This window comes from Lepisma saccharinum, chromosome 23 (genome assembly GCF_977018435.1).
Source record: "Lepisma saccharinum chromosome 23, izLepSacc3.1, whole genome shotgun sequence".
Lineage (NCBI taxonomy): Eukaryota > Metazoa > Arthropoda > Insecta > Zygentoma > Lepismatidae > Lepisma > Lepisma saccharinum.
The window spans coordinates 47,958,156-47,980,412 of NC_139251.1; the positions used below are offsets into that span (position 1 = coordinate 47,958,156).

General features: G+C 36.0%; 1 protein-coding gene across 1 annotated transcript in view; it reads right to left on the reverse strand.

Annotated features, from left to right (window-relative positions):
- Nucleotides 1-20,074, reverse strand: part of LOC145977683 (alpha-tocopherol transfer protein-like) — a 57,566-nt gene extending 37,492 nt beyond the window's left edge. The window contains exons 1-3 of the mRNA XM_083109898.1: nt 19,955-20,074; nt 17,698-17,854; nt 1,987-2,078 (exon numbers count right to left, since the gene is read on the reverse strand). Of these exons, the coding sequence (XP_082966024.1) occupies nt 1,987-2,078; nt 17,698-17,845 (240 nt within the window). The 5' untranslated portion in view covers nt 17,846-17,854; nt 19,955-20,074. The remainder of the gene's footprint in view (nt 1-1,986; nt 2,079-17,697; nt 17,855-19,954) is intronic.
- Nucleotides 20,075-22,257: the final 2,183 nt, after the last annotated feature.

A 22,257-nucleotide genomic window follows, 5' to 3' on the forward strand; every position in this document is an offset into this window, starting at 1 on the left:
TCTATAGGGTGCGTCTAGTGTCTTACATATGTGTAATTTGGGACGGTATTGAAAAATTCACACACAAAAAATTACTATGTGATTTTTAAGCCACAAAACGAATATCTATATGATTACCTATACATGTAGAAAACTCATATTTTTTCTACAGGTCTGTAAATTGCAAAATTAGAACCAAATGTTAGTCTTCAAGTGGTTGGAATATGTAATTATCATAAAATCCAATTTTTGGATGGCATGTAGCATTGACACTAGGTTTCAGACAAAAAACAGGTGATTGTGTTATATAATGACCTTCATATAGTGTGAAAGCTTGTGCGTGACCCCTTGCATATCTTGCTTATTCTTTTTGTTTCCGATTCGAGACGAGACCGAAACTTTCCCTTGAAGATCAGCATTGCATTTCGAGACAAGAGCGAGACTTATATATTTACAATTCAAGTTAAGTCCGACAGACCGTCAAGGCTCATCTTCTCTCATCTCGGCACCATCCTTAATGGCATATTCTGAGCCGACCAATCGGCTTCGTCGACGGATGAGGAGACAGGTGAGTGGAGATGGTTACATGATTTAGAACTACATGATTTATATTCATGTCCAGATATTATTAGAATGATTAAATCAAGAAGACTTAGGTGGGCAGGCCATGTGGCACTAATGGGAGAGGAAAGAGGAGTTTACAGGATTCTTGTTTGGAAACCTGATGGTAAGAGACCTGTAGGAAGGCCAAGACGAAGATGGAGGGACAACGTTGAGTTGGACCTAAGGGAAACGGTAGGGATTGAAAGGAGTATATAGATCTTACTCAGGATAGGGACAGATGGAAGGCCTGTGTTGCTGCAGCCATGAACCTTCAAGTTTAAGAAGGCTAGAGAGTTATATATATATATATAATGTTATGTGAATATTTTGCATAATATTTCATACATTATTCCCCTGTAGCCATTACATTTATTGCACAATTTATGACACGATCCACGTTAGATATTATACTTATCTTACAGAAAATGCTTTAACAGTATTTGTAATGACTACGTGCACAGAAAGGAAAAACAAACTGAATTGCCTTGAGGAAAAATGAAACAAGCTTCAAGAATGAAATGAACAATTTTAAAGATGTATTTATCATTTTGTACTGCTTTTATTGTAAATGTCTAGGCATATACATTTTAAATAAGTATTTATAAATTTGCTGAATAAGCCACTTGAAAATACGCACACGTGTAAGACCACTTTCGTACGTTTGATTTGAAAGGTCGACTGTTGGTTAGTAAAAATGTTACACTAAAAACATGGTTTTACAAACTGCAAGGTCAGAGTGACATATTTTCTAGTAAATTGTGATGATTTTCTGATTAAATTTTTCCAATCATTTTTTAACGTCAATACAATTTTCCTTCACACAATCCTGCACTCCCTCTCGTAGCAAAAATCTTATTAGTTACCTCCTCAAGAAAAATATTAATTTCGACCTAGCGTGTTCACAAACAATTATACGTGTTGTTTATAAATATCATTCGTTATGTTATAATACATGTTTCACCACTGTGGTAGAATAGGCTATGCTGTCATTATTTCAAATTGAAGTTTTCACATCTTAAATATTTGAGTTTAGGGAGTTGAAAATTTTTTGTTTGGAATAAGGTGTCACACCTTTGACACCATATTAGCTATCGGTACTACTTACATGCACAAGTAAAATATTTATTATTATTATTGTACACTGTGTAGAATTTAATTTCCAAATGAAGAGGAATTTAAAGAAAATCGACTTTTTTGCTAATCCCCCTTCTGACTCGTAAGTAGAGTATAGTTTTAGAAGTTTAATATCTTTCATTATTTCAATTTGAAGCACCACCTGCACCTTCCATTCATCTATTTACTGCAAATAACTTTGAGGCATATATGCATTAATTTTAGGTTTACTAAAACCCGAGTAATAGGATATTTATTCAATTTCCATGGTATTATAAATTCAACACTTACTCCTTTGAGAGCCTCCTCTTGATCGAAGAAGAACGCTCGAAGGAACGACAGCAGGAAGCAATCATCCAAACGAGACCTGAGACCGGGAACAGCTATAAAGATAATTAATGAACTATCCTCAATATTAATTCTTTCAAAATGACATAAAAAGTTAGTGCTAATGATAAGCAAGGAGTTGGTAAATATATATGAATGCCCTAGTGGGAGACATATGTCATGGCGGACAAGTATTGAGTAACGAATTAGTTGCATTAGTAGACACGTCAGCTCCCGTGGCGGAGTGTTAGCACCCCGCGCTACGTTTCCAGCAATGACAGCTTAGTGGTTAACAATGGCGAATGGAAATTAAGAGATCCGGGTTTCTATTCCTGTTTTTGACAAAGGGCCTTCCCGATGGCGCAGTTTTTAGCGTCGTCGCCTTGTAATCAAGTGGTCCCGAGTTCGATACACGGTAGAGGCACATAGTGGTGGGGATCCCACTCTAAACTGTAGGTCCAGTCCCGATTATCCTTTCTGTGCATTGAGTGGACTTAAAAAGCAAGAATTCAATTCAATGTTTTGACAAATTGCACAATGCTCCCGATCACTGTACATCCACCCCCGAGTAGCCTATCTAAGCACAAAATGGAGTTGAAACAAACAAGATGGTGGCCAGAATGTCCAGTGGCGTACTTCAGAGGGGAAAATAATTGTTATAGTTTAATTTGTAGGTGTAGTTCGAGTCCCGATGAGTCCATATTTGCATAAATTGTATTATAATAAAGAACGATAGCTTAATGGTTAACGTTTGTGATTGGCAATTAAGAGGTCCCGGGTTCGATTCCTGTTTCTCTCAAATTGCACACTGCTTCCGATCGCAATTTAAACTGTAGATCCAGTAACTATTAGCCAATATGAGCATAAAATGGAGTTGAAACAAAGAAGATGGCGGGTATAAGGTCCAGTGGCGTACTTTGGAGAAATGAAATAAGGGTGTAAATGGGATTCGAAGTGACTAGACTAAAATACTTATAACGAAAAAGCCTTCTGCTCTATTTCCTGCTTAAATGTAAATTTGGTTTCGCGGAAAGCTAACTGGTTAATGTTGTTTTCAAATAATGAGGTCGGATGTTCGATTCACAGGTGGAGGCAAACTGCAGATTAGACTGAGTCCCAATTGTAACTGTAGATTTGGTTATGATTAGCCAATATGAATATAAAATTAAGTTGAAACAAGCAAGATGGCGACTAGTGTGTTCAGTGGCATACCCTGAAAGGAGTTCGATGGAGATGTATTTCGAAAAGGCTAAAGTCCAAAATAAAGAATAATAGTGGATCCAATTCTAGTTGAGAATGTATGTTAATCTGTGACCTGGCAATAGCTTTGAGGGTAACGCTGGTGATCTGTAATGAAGAAGTGCCAGGTTCGATTCTTGCTTTTGACATAGTGCTTAATGCTTCTGATGGCAATTTAAACTTTGGGTTCAGCCTATCTGAGCATAAAATGGAGTTGAAATAAACGAACCTGGCACTTCTTCATTACAAATCACCAGCGTTCGAGACAAATCTATTGCGAGGTCACAGATTAGCATGCATTGACAACTAGAATTAGATACACTATTGTTTTTTATTTTGGACTTTAACCTTTTCGAAATACATCTCCATCGAACTCCTTTCAGGGTATGCCACTGAACACACTAGTCGCCATCTTGCTTGTTTCAACTTCATTTTATATTCATATTGGCTATTCATAACCAAAAATACAGTTACAATTAGAAGAGCTGTGTAATCTGCAGTTTGCCGGACCCTGTGCCCTGTGGCCGCTGCGACGCCAAGGGTCCCGGGTTCGAATCCTGCTCGGGCTTGGTTGTTTGTGAATGTTCATTCATCTAGTTCATCATTTCATCACTCATCTCCATCTTCGCAAATTAGCCAAGAGGCACAAAACGCGAAGTAAAATCAAATCAATCAATCAATAATCTGCAGTTTGCCCGATCTCTTTGTTTCAGAATAACAACATTAACCAGTTAGCTTTCCGCGAAACCAAATTTATCTTTAAGCAAGAAATAGAGTAGAAGGCTTCTTTGTTAGTATTTTTTAGTCTAGTCACTTCGAAGCCCATTTACACAATAATTTCATTTCTCCAAAGTACGCCACCGAACCTTATACCCGCCATCTTCTTTGTTTCAACTCCATTTTAAGCTCGGATAGGCTAATCGTTACTGGATGTACAGTTTAAATTGCGATCTGGAGCAGTGTGCAATTTGTCAAATACAGGAATCGAACCCCCCGGAACCTCTTAATTGCCAATCACCAGCGTTAACCACAAAGCTATCGTTGTTGATTAAAATACAATTTATGCAAATATGAGCTCATCGGGACTTGAACTACACCTACAATTTGAACTATACCAATTATTTTCCCCCTCTGAAGTACGCCACTGGATATTCTGGCCGCCATCTAGTTTGCTTCAACTCCATTTTATGCTTAGATAGGCTAATCGGGTCTAAATGTACAGTTTATTTTGCGATCGGAAGCATTGTGCAATTTATCAGAAACAGGAATAGAACCCCGGATATCTTAACTTCCATTCACCAAAATTAACCACTAAGCTGTCGTTGCTCATTACAAGACATTTTACACAAAAATGGGGCTTTTTTATGACTCGAACTACACCTACAATTGGAACATTAACAATTACCCCAGTTGATTGCATTGCGTAGAGAATCGAACCCGAAACCTCTTCATTACAAGGCAGCAACATTAACCACTAATCTTACCAATCACCGCCATCTTGTTTGGTTTAAGTGCACTTTTTGCTCACGCAGGGTAATCATAACAATGTTTACACTTTACACTGACTCTACCAGGCATCGAACACTCAACACCCTCGTTTACAGAGCAACAACCTTAGCCGCTAGGCTTTCGGTGTACAGCACATTTGACGCCGTCTTAAAATCAGATTAGTTAATCCCCTTGCATGTTTCGCGGTGGATGCGTGCGCATATCCTCCACGCGCGCGCGCGCGCGCACACACACACACACACACACACATACATTCACGTTTTTGGGTTAGCATACACCAAACAACAACATCAAGGGTCAATTACAACCTCCCTCTTCCACATTGCCACAAGGATCTTCACCGGATGTATTCAAGGTCAACAGGTACGTCAACTTTATGCTGAGTCAGCGATATCGACTCATACAGGGCTGTCGTGAAATCACCGGATGTAACCTAACACTGGACGTGTCGGGTGTCTGCTGACTCACGGGAATACAAGCAGGCCATTCTACTCTGGCTAAATTGCAAAACTAAACGAGGACCTACTTTCATTCTTTGTATAATATTTTGATCATTTTATTTTTCTTGCAATTTGCCAGATTTATTTGATTTTGTAATGAATGTTGAATGAACAGCTATTACTTAATTTTTTCTTGCTGCTGACATATACTACCAATTTTCTACAATAATTTTTTTATCTATCTCTTCATCGTTTTAAATTTGAAATGATACCTACCAGTAGCGGCGCTTGGGTGCCAAAACTGGGTAGGGGAAGAGGGGAACGACATTATACTTTATCTTTGTGGAAAATGCTTAGCATGAAAAGACTATAGTGAGGGGGTAAAATGTAGGGGTCATCTTCTATCCAGCCCCTTCCCAAATCGAAGCCACTGATTGCTCTTGTGTTCAATACATGATGCGTTTTATGCTATTACTATCACTATCATTATATTTGTATGTTTCGTTTTCTGGTAGGTAGTTCTTGATTTCTCATTATAGTTGTCCCACTTTAAAGCCGAATTGTGTCTTTTTTTAATTGTAACACAATATAAAATTTGTTTCTCGTGATCTAAACCAGTGTTTCTCAGCCACCGTACTAATTACTGGTGTCGATTATACCGTGCTGCGAGAGGTTCTCTCTCATGAAGCTTTGAAACTTGCAGTCCAAGCTGGTAACCACCTGGATGATCATTCGTTCGGGAATCACTAGCGATAAGAGGAAATCCTTTCTCGCCAGAGCTGGTTAGGAATGAAAGCAACTGAGAAGTGACTGTCACCCTTGCAGATTCAAAATTTGAATTTTAAAAGTTGGGCATTTCTTGAGTCGAGCCGCAAGGTCGCATGTCGAACTGGCAATCACCTGGAAAGATGGTCTTTCCCTAGGGTTCGAGTTCGACTGTGGTAATACGAAATTTGTCAGTGTCCTAAATAGAACATTCCGATTAAAATCAGCACCTACCAAATTAATTTAATGACACTGACCACCAGATACTTGGATCCAGTCGTTTTGTCCACAACCTAGACATAATGGAACTAATGCTCACTATGATTATGCCATAATATATTTATTAATATTACACTTCAAGGGTACATATCATTGAACGTTTATCGTTTAAAATATCAGAAAGCTATTTACAAGTAATTTTGTTCGGATCGGGGCATCGACTTAAAAAAAAGAAGGACATTGATAAAGTCGCAGGATCACGAAGGTTGAGAACCATTGATCTAAACTCTTGATTTATCAGTGTGTTTTCTTTGCTCACTTTTTAGTAACTTCTTACGATTTTACATTCTGAGTTGGTGTACAATTGGTTAACTTATGAATATGTGAACATATTTCTTTGGTCAAAGTCGGTGAATTTTGTTTCGTGTTTGCTGATTTACGCCATTACAGATCCAGGCATGAGCTTCATAAGGGAGTCTTCAAATCAAGTTGAAAAATGTTAAAAAGCTTGTTACTTTTATTCTCAAATCGAAACAATCAAATTGTATTACTTAATTTTCTAACAGAATAAGAAAGTAAAAAATGTGCTGAATCGACAATTGAGAGTAAAGTCAGTAACCTGTTTATGTTTTCGTATTCTAACATTTAAAGCAGAGAAAAAGTTTCACAATTTATAAGTTTCCAAAAAAAAGTTTTATGTGGTGGGTAACACAATATTAACAATATGACTAAAATTTGTCGTAGGTTTTAAAGCTTTTTCTTGAACAAAGTGTTTAAAAGTTAATAACAAAATTCAATAACCTCCCATTTCAGTCCACTTACTACATAAAATGTCAAAGATAATATAAAGACAGTAGTGCTAGATATTCACTCATCGGGTGCATTGAGTTCAAAAGTCTCCCCAAGATTATAATAATAATATAATGATAATAATAATAATAATGTATGGATATTAATACATTTAACAAATTTTTAATTCATGATGGGATAAAACAAGGAGATGCATTATCTTTATTGCCCTTTACTTCTTCCTTACAATATACTGTTAGGATGGTTATTGAAACTAACGAAGCACTAAAATTAAGGGTCTGACTCAGTTGTTATCATATGCAGATGATGTAGACTTACTGGGGAATAATGCAAATACAATTTACAATAATGCTACCATATTTTTGAAAGTATCTAAATAAATTGGTTTGTGCGTTAGTTAAGAGAAAACTAAATATATGCTTACAGGGCAAATCCAAGTGTTACGTAATTATAGAAATTTAATTATTGATAACAACTCGTTTCAATCAGTTTCCAAATTCAGGTATTTACAAGTAACACTATCAAATGTTAATGACATTAACGAGAAAATAAAAGTTGACTTAATTTAAGAAATGCGTATTACTTTTCTCTCCATAAACTATTATTTTGTCGTATAATATATAAGAAACCAAAAGCTAAAATATTGGAAACAGTAAGCTTGCCTGTAGTATTATGTGGATGTGGAACTTGGCCCCTTACATTGAAAGAGGAACATAAGTTAAGAGTATTTGAAAATACTTAGAAAAATATTTGGACCTAAAAAAGATGAGGAGTCAGGTGAGTGGAGGAGGTAACATAATTTAGAGCTACATAATATGTATTCATTTCCTGATATTATTAGAATAATAAGATGAAGAAAACTAGGTGGGCAGCTGTTGTGGCACGAATTGGATAGGAAAGAAGAATTTACAGAATTTTTGTTGGGAAACCTGATGGTAAGAGACCAGTAGGAAGGCCAAGATGAAGATGAAGGGGTAACGCTGGGATGGGCCTAAAAGAAATCGGTAAGGATGGAAAAGATTGTATTGATGTTACTCAGGATAGAGACAGATGGAAGGCTTGTGTTGCTGCAACCAACAAACTTCGGAGTTAAGGAGGTTAGATAGTTAGTTATTTACGTAATAATAGAAGTTGTATGATGCAAATAATAGTGCAGAATAATTATTTAATAATAATAATACTAATAATCATGATAATAATAAGGAGTCGAGGGTCAACCCAGGGTAAGTTGAACCTCTCCCTTGCCAAGACCTCAGTGCGTGTTCGATGAAAACATCTTTCTAGAAGTGACCCTGATTTCGATAAACACTGTGGATCTAGACTGGGAAGTCGATAAACATCCCTGAAGAGGGGCAGCAGCCTCTTCAGTACTGGCCTAGGGTCGATGAGGACATGAGTCCAAAACTCTAGAACCAGACAGTCACAGGCGGAGTTGAAGCAAATGGCAGGCTTGATAGCCATAAGAATACAGCCCCTTCATTCGGCTAGAATCACCGTAGGGCTAATAACCAACGTGGTATCGAAATTCATTTTATTCAGAGGAGACATAAGGTAGATGCCGGGCAGATCATATAGAAACGACAAGGCAAGAAAAGGAAAATGGAATATAACCTCTCTGACAGTAAAAAAATGAGAGATAATAGAAGAAATGAAAAAACAACAATATCAAAATCTTAGGCATAAGCGAGACCAAAAAGAATAAGGCATATACCTTAATATTCTCTGTAGTATATAAGAAAGCAATTGCTTTAGGTATAATATTTGAAGAAGAATGTGCGAAGAAACAGTTGCATCAAGAATATTAAGAGTAGATATGGAAATGGAGGAGAAGACGTCACATATTCAGATCTGTGCACGTACAGAGGACGCAAATGAATGTGAGAAAGATCCCTTCTATGTTAACCTACAGGACACTATGAATAAGACTAAGGACTTTGCGAGACATGTGATAATCATGGGAAACTGGAATGCCAGAATTGGCAATGAACCAGTGAAAGGGAACGAGTGTATGGGAAAGCATACAGCAGAAACAGTGGAAAAAAGGAATGGATAAATAATGATTGAATATTGTATAGACAATAATTTACTTACGGGAAATATTTTTTTTCTACATAAAATAACATAAGTAGCAGAAAGGAGAAGAGCAAGAAGTGCATTAGATTTTTTTCACTTGCACAGAAAATACAAGATATCAGAGCGTACAGAAGTTCAAAATGAAGCACCGAACATAAATTACTAATAATGAAAACAAGATTTTAGGAACCTAAACAAATAAAAAAGTAATGGACACAAAAATTAAAAAGGAGAACAAAAGACCGAATGTAAGCAAAATAAATTTAAAAGGCAAGTGAAGGAAGAGTTGAACAAAAGAGAGAGCGAGAGCGAGAGAGAGAGAGAGAGAGAGAGAGAGAGAGAGAGAGAGAGAGAGAGCTGAGTATCCAGTACCAAGATAAGGAACAGTTAGAAGAAATATTTGTAATGAAACATGGAAGATAATTAAAATACCCAAGGATTGGGAAAGAAACGTGATCATACCAATCCACATAAAGGGTAGTACTGTTAAATGTGAAAATTATAGAGCAATCTGTCTATCTTCAGTAGCTCTAAAATATACAGAAGAATCTTAGAAAGAATTCTATGAGATATAGTAGAGGAGGAATTAGAAGAAGATCAAGCATCTTTCAGAAGAGGAAGACATTCGCAAGATCAAATGTTCACGCTAGGACAAGTTATAGATAAATTCCTTAGGAGAGAAAATGAACTATTTATAGCCTTTTTGGATTTAAAGTGAGCTTCGATACAGTACCACGACAACAACTAAGGTCAGCATTACAGAAAATAGAAGACTCGCAAAACCTAGTGAGAATAATACAAAGTGTCTAGATGACAGTTAAAGAAATATTGAAAATTGGAGGTGAGAAATCAAAATAATTTAACATGATCAAAGGGTTTAACAAGGAGATACCCTCAGTCCCTTAGTGTTTATAAAACTAATGGATCAAATGCATAAACAATGTAGAAGAACTCAAATAATGAATGTAAGGCTGGGAATAGAAAGCTGAAACTAGTTTATATACAATTATATCTGTATGCTGATGATATAGCATTAATAACATTAACTAAACATGAACTACAACATACAGTAATATAATGGGTCAGCTCAATACAGGATAGAGAAATGATAGGTAACCCAGAGAAGAGTAAAGTAATGCATGTATCAGAGCATGGAAATGAAGAGAGATTGGAAATAAAATGAGAAGGAGAACAGCTAGAAGAAGTTAATAGATATGAATATTTGAGAAAAATAATAACAGGCGATGGAGAAATAGAAATAAATTACAGGTTCTAAAAGCAGATAAAATGTATTACCAAATAAATAATAAAATAGTAGGAAAAAAGGAGATACGGGATAATATTAAATTAAGGATTTGTATAACCACAATGCTCTATGGCATAGAACGTTTAACGATCCAAAACAAGCACAAAAGTAGATTAACAGCAACAGAGATGAAATACCTCAGAAGAGTAGTAGGGAAAACCAGAATAGAGAAAGAATCAGGAACACTATAATCAGGGAACAGTTTCAAGTTGAATCAATTGAAGGGATTGTGGTGGTATGGCCATGTCATGAGAATGGTAGGAGAAAGAAAACCGAAACAAGTAATGGAAGCGAGATCAAAAGGAAGGAGATAAAGAATTCCTCGAATAAAATGGGAACAATACATGTCAGAGATGGTTACTAAAAGAGGGAAGACGCTAATGGAAGTTCAAGTGAATGGCACAAGATAAGAAGGTTTTTTTTTGAAGATGGCTGAAGGACCCCGAGGAAGAAGAGAAGAAGAACAAGAACAAGGAGATAACCATAATAATTATCATTACTATTCAAGTTTTATGGTTGTTCTGAACCCGCTACTTAAGTTTCTAGGAACGCCAATCAACGCCAGGTACTTGACCCTCCCCCTAAACAAATTGTAGTTGTACCTATACTGTGCTAAATAGGAGGGGGTTAGATATTCAATATTGTGACTTCGATAGTTGCCCTAAATTTAACAGAATTTAGTTTAATTTCGTACTCTAGCTGACAGTATTGCATTCGAAAAGATTAAGCCGTTTCAAAATTATGAGCCCAAAACAGATTTTTACCTCTGTTACGCGCACTCTCCCCATGTATATAATTGTTCTCCGAACCAAAATAAACATACTTCATGTGAAAGGAACTAAACTGACAGACACCTTAGGTCTTAGATTTACGGCATAAAACACAACAATCTAAATTAACAGTTAAAATAGTTAAATTTCAATATACAGGGTGTCATTTTAATGGCGCCCACGGAACACGGAAACGTATAGAGGACATCAAAACAAACACATTTTCTCCGTAACATTTTTCTCGTTGGTGTGTCGTTTCGGCGCTACAGTCGTTCAAAAAAGCCCGTTTTGCCGCCTGGATGCTGGCAACCCAACACAACATTTGATAGCATTTGAGACGTCATATCCCGTCGTGAAGCGATGCATTACAAGGTTGCCACGAACACACATATTCTGTGAAAAATGACATACCTACATCAGCCACATTATGTACCGTAAAACAAAACGAGAAAACACGTTCTGTAACCTAACAGGAAGTAAACAAACGATACGAAAAAAAGGTAGAACGAAAATAGAATTCAAGTGGAAGTGGTCATTTTTTCTCAGCTTGCATGTCAAGTATTTGCAAATCTAGTTACCAATTTGGTATCTACAATTTAGTCTATCCACTTCGTTCTTCTGATACTAATTGTCTGTGACACACTGAACAGATGACAAAATAGAAATGAAAGAACTCAAAATTCCAAAGGTAAGCAACACCGTATAATGAATATATTCAGGGCATTATGAGGCAAGTGGCGTAAATGGTTGAAAATACAGGGATATAAGTAGTAGTAATACAAACTCTCCGACGACTGTGTTTATCTGTACACCGGATACACATGTAATACTTTGCAACTGTGAACAGGGTAGTATATTCGTTATTGATTCATCATTACGTTGTTACTGTGGTTGTACGTGTTTTAGCCGAAATGTAACAACGTGAACCTTGGATACTTCCGTTATCAGCACAAAAGTACCACAAGGCATCTGGACATAAACCTGTATATATAAACCTTGCAACGAGATTTGCAAATAGTCTATTTGACATATAGCTGAGCGTAAACAGCCACATGCAATCTCAAAGTCCAATAAAATTTATTGTTGTTGATATTTGACATGTGGGCTGAGTCAAAATTCGATATTGACACTTCATTTTGAATACAGTTTTACGATTTCTCATATCGTTGGTTCACTTCCCCCTTCTTCTGAGATGACTGCTGATCTTCTGGTTGGTAGGCTATGATGTTCGGTCTTCTGGATGCGTTTCTCGCTTCGTTTTACAGCTAATAATGTGGTTGGTTTTTTTCCATTTTTCACAAAATTTGTGATCCTTGCAATCCTGCCGTGCGCTGTTTCGTCGCAGGAAATGACGTCACAGATACGATCAAATGTTGTGTTGGGTTGCCAGCATCCAGGCGGCAAAACGGTCTTTTTTGAACGGCTGTAGCTTCGAATCGACGCACCAACGAGAAAAATGTTACTGAGAAAAGTTGTTTGTATTGATGTCCTCTATACGAATCTGTGGTCCGTGGGCGACATTAATATGACACCCTGTATAATGTGTAGTTTAGGAAAGTCTGTTGGCAGAAAAGGACGCATTTCCACTTGTGTAACAGTTGTGAAAATGGAGCTTTTAATCTTAAATCTTTGTAGCATATAAATACCTTAGAACAGATGGGCTTGTGTTACATTTCATTAAAATTATTACATACATTTCAAGTTGGTGGATGGAAAATAACTTTTTTCAATCAAGCAAATACTTGAAGTTATTCTCCTACATTTTGGGTACATTTTTGTAGAATAAGAAACAAATATTATAGATTTTAGAGGAATCTCTCGAGTCAATTTTTAATATTAATAGTAACTCTGTAGTTGAGGCAAATCGTGATTTCAACAGCACAGTTGACGAAGTGGTGTACTTATGTCTTAAATATTCACAGCAGGCATGACTTGACCTTGACGGACACCCCTAGAAATCAATGGGGTGATAATGTATATCGAGCCGCAACAAAACTTTGTAAGATGCATTTTATACCCGGAAGATTTTTCTTCTTTGAGAAGTGCTATTTAAAATTGACCTTTCCTACAATGTACGTATATTTGGGTGATAACTAGCAATAAATTATTAGTGTTACTAATTCTTGCGATAAAAATAAATATGTAACTGAACATTCCTTTGAGATGTTGCCCGCATGATGACCCCTGTTCCACTCTGTTTCTTTGCCATATCTGTTATTTCAGTTTTTGAACTTTAATCCACAACGTCATACTAATACCCTAGTTTCATCAAGGAAATGTTTGAAATGATAAAATGTTATTTGCCTTGAGAGATTGTCCACACACAATGCATCATTGACCCTATTTAAGTATATTGAAATGGGCAATAATAGACATTATGTCTAAAGGCATAAATGTAGAATAAATACGTTACGATCATTTTTTTTCAGGGCGCCGCCATTGCCCCTGCTGGTCCACAAATCCAGATATACGAGTTTCCATTCTCCACATGGATATTTCTATTCCTTGACATGTCATTAAAAACACTCCACGTTTTACTTCAACCAAACAATATTTAGGGGCCGCCTCAATTTACACTCTCTATCTAATTACGTTTCATGTATCTCTTGTTTATGAGCTGTTCTTTTAGAAAACAACGACATTAAATTTGCTTTTGAAGGAATTGGAAACTTGTTATTGTGATTGTTTACTTTACAGAGAAGCACTGTAATTTCTTTTTTTCATATATTAATAGTCTGGTAATAATTTTGGATTAGGCCGATGCCTCCTTCTACTGTGCCGTTCACTACTTTCATGAATGAGATCCTATGCTGAAAATAATTGAAAATGAGATCGTCCGTCCATTTCTTCGGATGTTTTTTTCCGGAAGTTTTCAGATTTTGTTTTTGCTTCCCTCATAAATATATCAAAGAATAAAGAGGTCCTTTCTGTCACAAGGTTTGCTAACTTCAAGTTATCTAATTCATCTGTGATCTGCAGAGGTCGTGATAGAATGGAAGATATTGGACGTTGTAAATTCTGAAATGTTCTTTGTTTCTGTGTCACGCGATCATCAATGAGGCAAGTTGAACCGGGTGTTCCGAAAGAAACCAAAAATATCTGCAAAATGCTCCGTAAGTCTTGGTAGCCAGCCATTGGTACCGTTCGTATAAGTCAGAAATGTGATATAATTTAAGAGACCTCGAATTCCAAGAGAAATTTCAGTGCACTGTTTGATTTAGACCAAGCTCACAAAGCCAAGTCAGTTATCTTCCTAGTTTCTCTTGGGCTATCTGCAATGGATACCGAAATCGTAATATCTTCAGTACATAGATATCTTGAATCATTCACATAGCATGGTGAGCTTCACCAGTAGCTCGAAATGAATTATTTACAATTCTTCCTTCAAAAATCAAAAGATAGAGTAGCAGAACTCCTTTATAATCATCTCTTTGTTATTGAACAACTAGAGCATGCCGTAAATAATTTATCGTCTCTTGCTTCAATATTCTGAACATCGAATGCATTCAGCTGGCGAAGATATTACAGGTGATGATGACAAAATAATTCCCCCCAAAATAAACATGTTTATAATAGTGCGAGCTCCAAGAATCCATCAAATAAGTTAAAATTTCAAACACAGGCAAGTCTCTAATAGAGGACAAAAATATCATTTGTGAAAAATGTTTCGAATTACTTTGATTTTTTCTCAATAGTTTGGTAATCTATCCTGAGAGGAACGAAAAATATGTAAAATTGGGCGACCTCCAAATATGCATCAATCAAGTTAAAGTTTTACAGTTCTAGAGGACAAATATAATGCACGTGGAGAAACGTTTCAATCTACTTCAGTTTTTGCTATAATAATTTGGACCACCCTACTACCACATATTTTGATACATACAAATAGTATGTTCTATCTTCATTCATGAACTTTGTTCCCGTGATTATCACAGTACGATACAACAACAGTGGTCCCATGTTCAAATCCCAGACTGGACCAAAGGATCTTTGAATGTCCCTTCAACTTTTATCATATCATCATCTTTACAATTAACTTAAAGTGGCAGAAAAGAGAAATAAAATAAACCAAACCATATCAACTTAAGTTCTGTTGTTTGTTTAGTTACCCCAATATAGGATTAACTTACTAAGTAACTAACGCTTTGGAAATACTATGCTCGAAAACTTAATTCCGCACAAAACATTTGTCTTCCAATAGTCTCTACAGTATACTACGCAAGGTTAATCCACTCCTGACAATACTTTACTTTCTTTAGGCCATATTCGTATTGTATCCTATTTGTGACTTTGTACACCACGGCAAGTTCAGAGTTATTTTAATCAATGCTTTATTGTTTTCCGGAGTACATTTCTTACTTTTGCACCATTATTGAATGGCTATTCACCGATAGCACCAAGCACCATATGGCGATGAACTGTTAAATGAATAGAAAATCGTACAGAATGAAAAGTTTTTGTCAACAAAATATTGGTACAACTGTCAATTTTCCAAAATCACCTCTGCTGACGTCACTTTATTTATTTCTAGAAGACATGGTTGCCTGTGATATATCTTTGTAATGTAATGAATGATGTCCTGAGATGATTCTTAATTTTTTGTATATCAAATGAGACATACGAATCTTCTAACTTAATTCATTTGAGGTTTTATGAGATATTCAGATCCTATCCTAATCTACTACAATAAGAGTATACCTCAAAGTGAGAAGAAGAATATGATTGGTGCTTCTTTAAGAACCTGCAAAAATGCTTCAGATTTAATAACAAAAAATCCGTTAAGGCTAGGAGGGATAGTTTCGCAACGGTTGGGCATTTATTTCAATAAAGTCGAAATGTATACTGCTATTGAAAAAACTACAGAGGTAAAAGAGAGCATGCATATCTCCCCATGTTGGAAGTGGAAGCAGTCTTTCAAAATGATTATTAAGCCAGATACGATCTTGAAAAATGTGGCGAATATGTATTTACAGGATCCCATCCTTACTTAAAGTTACGTCTAATTAAACGGGCATTTTGACTTTTCCAACCGTGAATAAAAGCTTGAGCCTGTTCTCTTTCCGCTCTTATGTTTTTCTACACTATCGGAAGTTTGATATTTCGAAGAGAACAAGTAAAAAATACTCCCATAGGTGTAATGTTAAGTTTCACCTCTCTTCTCGTACAACCATCCAGCGGACAGATCTCTATTTCTTCAGCTCGCCCTCTACTCGAATATTTCATAGTAATTGATTAATGACGTCATGGATTAGAATTTTTGTAAAAACTTGACTTGGTGATAATCCAAGTTGACCAGATTCTTGAGACCTTCAGGATGCTCACCGGAAGCAAATGAACCATTTATGAATTGGAGCAATCATGATGTTATTACATAAGGCTTCATTATGGCTTCCAGCAGTACAATTGTTACATTCCTGAACGCATGACGATTCCAAAGATATTTTAAGCGATGAGCATTTGTACGAGCTATGAAGGAATTCACTGTTATGAAGGTAAGCCGTAACTAATGTCGGACTTTAGAAGAAAAATTAACCTCTCGTATATCCATATAAGCTAAACGCTATAATCTTCGAAATGTATTTCACTATGTAGTGACGGTCATAAGATATTTCTAGCAAAATTGCACGTCCACAAGCGATGGCAATGTTCGTTTTTCAAGGGAGGCAATATGGGCCTTGTGACTCCCTCAACATTCTTATGTTCTGAAGCATTTGCTTTTTATTTCATCGGGGGACCTCCCCGATGGCGCAGTGGTAGCGTCGTCGCCTTGTAATCGAGGGGTCACGGGTTCGATACCCGGTGAAAGCACATAGTGGTTCGAATTCCACTTTAAACTGTAGGTCCAGTCCCGATTAGCCTTACTGTGCACAAAGTGGACTTAAAACATCAACTGAAACCAAACCAACTCAAAATGATTTCACTGGAGGAAATGTGCGACGGAATTTGAAGACTCTTTGTATAACTTTTTCGTTTGTCACTCCTCCGTGGCCTTCCACAGAACAAAAATCAGATCGAACTGCACTCTCAAAAATACACTTTCTCCAGTAACGAAACAATGACCGTATGCAATTTTCTTCGTCCCTTTGTTTTTACTTCTGAAATTTTCAAATTGATAGCATTAAGTTCCATGCTGATAAATATAAAGAAAATAGAGTATGTGAACTTATGAAGCACTAAATTGGTTGAATAAATGCTATTTCCTAATTCAGTCTCTAGATTTTAATTGCTTGCGTATAAAAAATACGACGCAATAACTTCAATCTATTCAAATTCTGTTACGTTAATAGAATTAGTTTCTGTTATAGGAGTTACTATCATTTTAGCAAATGTGGTACATCGTATAATACATTGTTAAATCTACGTGTACGTAACTTCTCTCCATGGGTTCCACTTTGAGTCAAATTGTTTATCCCAAACTCCCTTCCTATGTATCGTATACGTTATTCTGTAATACTTCCGTAAGTGAAGAAGCGACGTAAAATAACAAAATGATAGGATGGGTACATGGGATCAGTTTCCGTGGTTGCAGAAATTTCACTTTTACCTTTGACTTTCTTCCTGAATTCTGAAAGCTCTTCCAGGACAGTCTCTGGATTCTCGTTCACTTCTTCTTGAGCCTTCTTCTTCCACTCGTCTGGAAGATTGTACTTGAATTTAGGGTCGTTGAACACGCTGATGTTGCACTGATCCATATTTATTTCCTGAAGAGAGGTGGGAAATATTAATTATATTATGAAACAGGGTTGTGGTTTTGAACAAGAAATTCATTGTGGCTGCAATGCTATAAAAAATTAATGTAACTTTCAATAACGTAATACGTACAATAGAGTGGAAATGCTAGATGGTTTAATGACTCCCCGCGTTTCATTTATCTTTCATTATGCAAAGGATACGCTGGAATACAACAGTCACATTTACCAAATTGTATGAAAAGTAGTACTAAAAGATAATGTTAATATGAATTAAAAGTTCTAAATTACAACTCAATCTCAGTTTTTCTCCCAGAAATGCTCATTCCATTTGATACTGTTATGCAAAAATAGAGCATTCCAGATTGCATACTGATAACACGGTTATGGGTTATTTTTCCTTATGCTATAACGCATACCTAATTACTTACATTACATTTAATAATATAAAGGGGAAAAATTACAATAAGCTTAGACAAATATATATATATATATTTTACATTTTTTTACATATAATCGTTTGTTTGTTTAACAGAACCGATGGGGAAGTACAACAACATTAATGTGAACAAGTTAATTTTCTTAACTTTCAAACTACTCTTGTGAGCAGTCTGATATTACGAAATAGCCCAAGAAAGCCAAAGGCGGAGACAACGCATTCGAAGTGTTCCGTGCTGAAAAGTGAATATCAAAAATGCAACCAGCTTGGTTTATTACTTAATAATTTTGGCTTTGGTATCTCTCTCTTACCCTGCTGAAGCATTAATAATCTTTCTACAATCATTTAAAGAGAAAGTGTCTTCAGGAACTTACAATGTGACAATATTGTATTAAAAATTGCTCAGTGGTGCATCACACATTTCCTGTTTCTCTTCAGCACGCGATTACTGAATCATCTTGTATATATCCACTAGTATAACATTATAGCAAAAACCTAACAGAAAGTAATTAAAGTGGATAATCGAGTATAATAATTTCTAAAAAGAAATATTGATTTATTACACCTGTTTGAAGTATATTACATTTTACAAAATGCTAATGCACATAGATGTTCATATTATACGTCAAGGATCGCAGGAGACAACGTATTATATATTAATGAAATACTTAAGATAGCCACTGAATTATCATAAATCATTGCAATATTGGTGTTCAACATTTCTGTTTTTATCAACAGATGTTTTATTCGAAATAGATCACTGAAACATTTGTCGCAAGAAAGGAAAACATATTTTAGAAGTAGTTTTAAACTACGTAAGCTACATAAGAAGGATGGAAGTTTCCTTACGTGAAACTTTATGCAACCAGACTTATGCAGGAGCAAATTTTCACTCCTAAGAGGGAACAAAGCCGGTATCACCACTACATATCTCAGATGATACTAATTTTGAACGACAGTTGAAGAATCTGTTGAAGAAGTAGCTTAGAACACATCATTCACGTAGCATTTCGTGGATGGTTTTCAGATCTCTGAAACGTCCAGGAAAGATATGACGTTTCGGATTGAACATAAAATCGTAAATTATACAATGCTATTGTGCACGGACAAGTGTAATGTTCACAAGATGCCACTCGTGAAACCCAAACTATTCACAGCAATGCAACGGAATTTTACTTTCACAACTATGAACTATTTATTTACCCATACACGCTTGCTTATGCTCGAACGTTACAAATAACTAATATTGAGTATCTACGTTCAAGAACTTTGTTTACATTTAAGCATTTATATTTGCAAATATCGAACCATTTTTGTTTAGTGAAGAAGTGGATTTAATGTAATGAAAATTAATATCGCATTTGGTAACAGCTCATTTGAGATAAACAGTAGGGTACTTAAAGGTACAAATTATATTTCAGAACTTGGAACGGAACGTGTGATATAGCTACTTCAAAAACAACCTAGTTGATCTGTAAAGGTTTGAAGATCTTTTCAAATAAAAAGTCCATCAATGTGTTGCAATCTGGATTAAAAATCAGATCCGTCTAATTTCTGGTGTATTTCGAAATGTTTTGTAATTTGGATTTTATTTTATCATGTATTCAAATAGAATTTTCCACCACATTTTAAATGTTAACAGGAATGTGAATATAAGTCTGAAATGGACGTACCTGAAGGATATCGCACACTTTCTAGGATAGTTCCAGGAAAGAAACAAAAAGCCTTTTCTCGAATGCAGACGGATTCAATCTCAGATTTTCACTCCGAGAGTAAAAGCTTATAGAAGGCAGATATCAGAAAAGAAATTCAAAGGTTACTGGCTCAGTATATATATAAACAAAACGCTAACTTCCCTGATAATATCGAGCATTTGAAGTCTATAATAAGAGCATAGGTTTGGATACACGCGCACAATGAACTTCGTTATGTCACACATAGTTCATGACCTTAGGATCAATATATGCGGAGGCTCTTGTACCCATGATCCTCAGACAATCATATGTAAATAAGTCAAGGGAAAAGATGATATTCGTTAACTTCCTATATTCTTCGACTATGGCAAAAAAGAGACGTCCGCACCAACATCAGATATGAACAAAATACGTAATTAAGACGAGACATTTCAAGACTTGGCGAAGTTTCGGTCTCGTCCCGGTGTTATTGTTATTCTCATGTCGCTTTTTTGTCACTTTTTTTAAAGCGCGAAAGTGAAGACGGGCGATAATTCCATGGAATGGATGAAGAGACTCGTACAAGGAATATTAGGCTGACATTCAAACTCAGTAACTCCTGTGGTGATATCGAAAATCGTGACCCCATCTAGCAAGTGAAGGTCTGGGGTTTTAAATGTCTGTATCGTCGTCTGTATCGTCTCTATTTGTAAAGGTCTGTCTGTTCTCCCTTCGGCGTCAAAATTCAAAATATTTTACTTCGCTTTTCTGCCACGTTTGGCTAATCGCAAAGCAAATTCATAGGATAATGCTACAATAAACCCCTAAAATTTTCAGGAATCTAAAGTTCACATGGAACTTGCATATATATATGATCTGCTATAGCGCAATCACATTTATTGCTACAAGGCATACTTAATTTTCTGCGCAAGGATAATCAATTGGTAGGGACATTGAATTTTCGCGATGCGCGAAATCGCGAAATGTGAAAAAAAGATGCAATTTTGAACATTCTGCACGTAACTACACCCCCAATGATGAAATATGCATTAGTTTTATTCGCGAAGTAATGCGAAATGTGTGCTTTTCTACTAAATGAACGCTTTTTCGCGAAATAACCGTGAAATATCATCAAATTAAGTACAAAACACGCAAAAACCGGCAATCGAAGTTGTGCGCGCAAACTGTTGATTTGTAACAAAACGTTTGCCTAAAGTTTCATACCACTTGCATTTGAAGAACGTTTTATTTTCGATCACATCAGGAAGACGCTGCAAATTAGGATTTCCCATGCACATAATCTCAGTTCGAAAACTTCGCTCCCTGTCAAGCTGCATTCCTTTCTTCCCCCAAATATGCAATTTAGAAATGAAGTGATTTTGTGTTTATGTTTTCTTTTTGGTTGAACAGCTAAGTACTTATGTATGTGTACAGTATATAAAAATGAAGTAGTTTATCAATTTATAGCTCTTTTGTATGTTGTTTCCTCTCATGATGAAAAAGCGTGTGCCAATTTTTTTTTCCACCGCTGGTATATACCGCTGATCTAACATTTTATTACCGCTCTCCTCAGTTTCTATTTACCATAAATTTGTCTCCCTATCAATTGGAGATCAACAATATACAAAATGCGTACAAAACACCTAAAGTGTATTCAACATGGACATATTTGGCAGTATTAGTATGTAGTGTCCCGAAAAGATCATTAATCTCTGAAGTATCCATGAAAATAACCGATAGCTTAAAAATAACTGTATGCAGGCTATTGTGCCAAAGATGTTCTCCTTTGTCCGAGGCGATTGAAGTTGCTTTGAACTTTTGTTTCTTCAGTGTGTGAAGGTAGTGAAGACTAGAAGCTTGCGTCATTTTTTTTATCTCCTGTGGACTTATTGCGAAGCGGTGTGAGACAAAATATTGAGTAATGCAAAGTTGTTTTGTAGTTGAGCGTCAGAATCAATTGTGCAGTCACTTAGCATCAGTTCCTTAAAATTATCCTTCATTTCCTTGGTCTTAATATTGCTTCGAATTACAGGTTACTACTTATATAGTGTTCGTAAGTGCTGGAAAATATATTCTAAGAAACTTGTAGGAGTAACTATGCTATATTAAACAAAAATAAAACACAACCAGATTATCTAACTGTCAGCCTTGATAAGGTCAAAGTATAGACCAACAAGTTGGACGATGTCTGATGGTTCATTCGCCATTGACCTTGAGCACTCTTTGCACTTCAATCCTAGCGAACAAGGATGCTGTATCAAAGGAATGTGATCCATTGAAAGTTGTATAGAAGCAGTGATCCA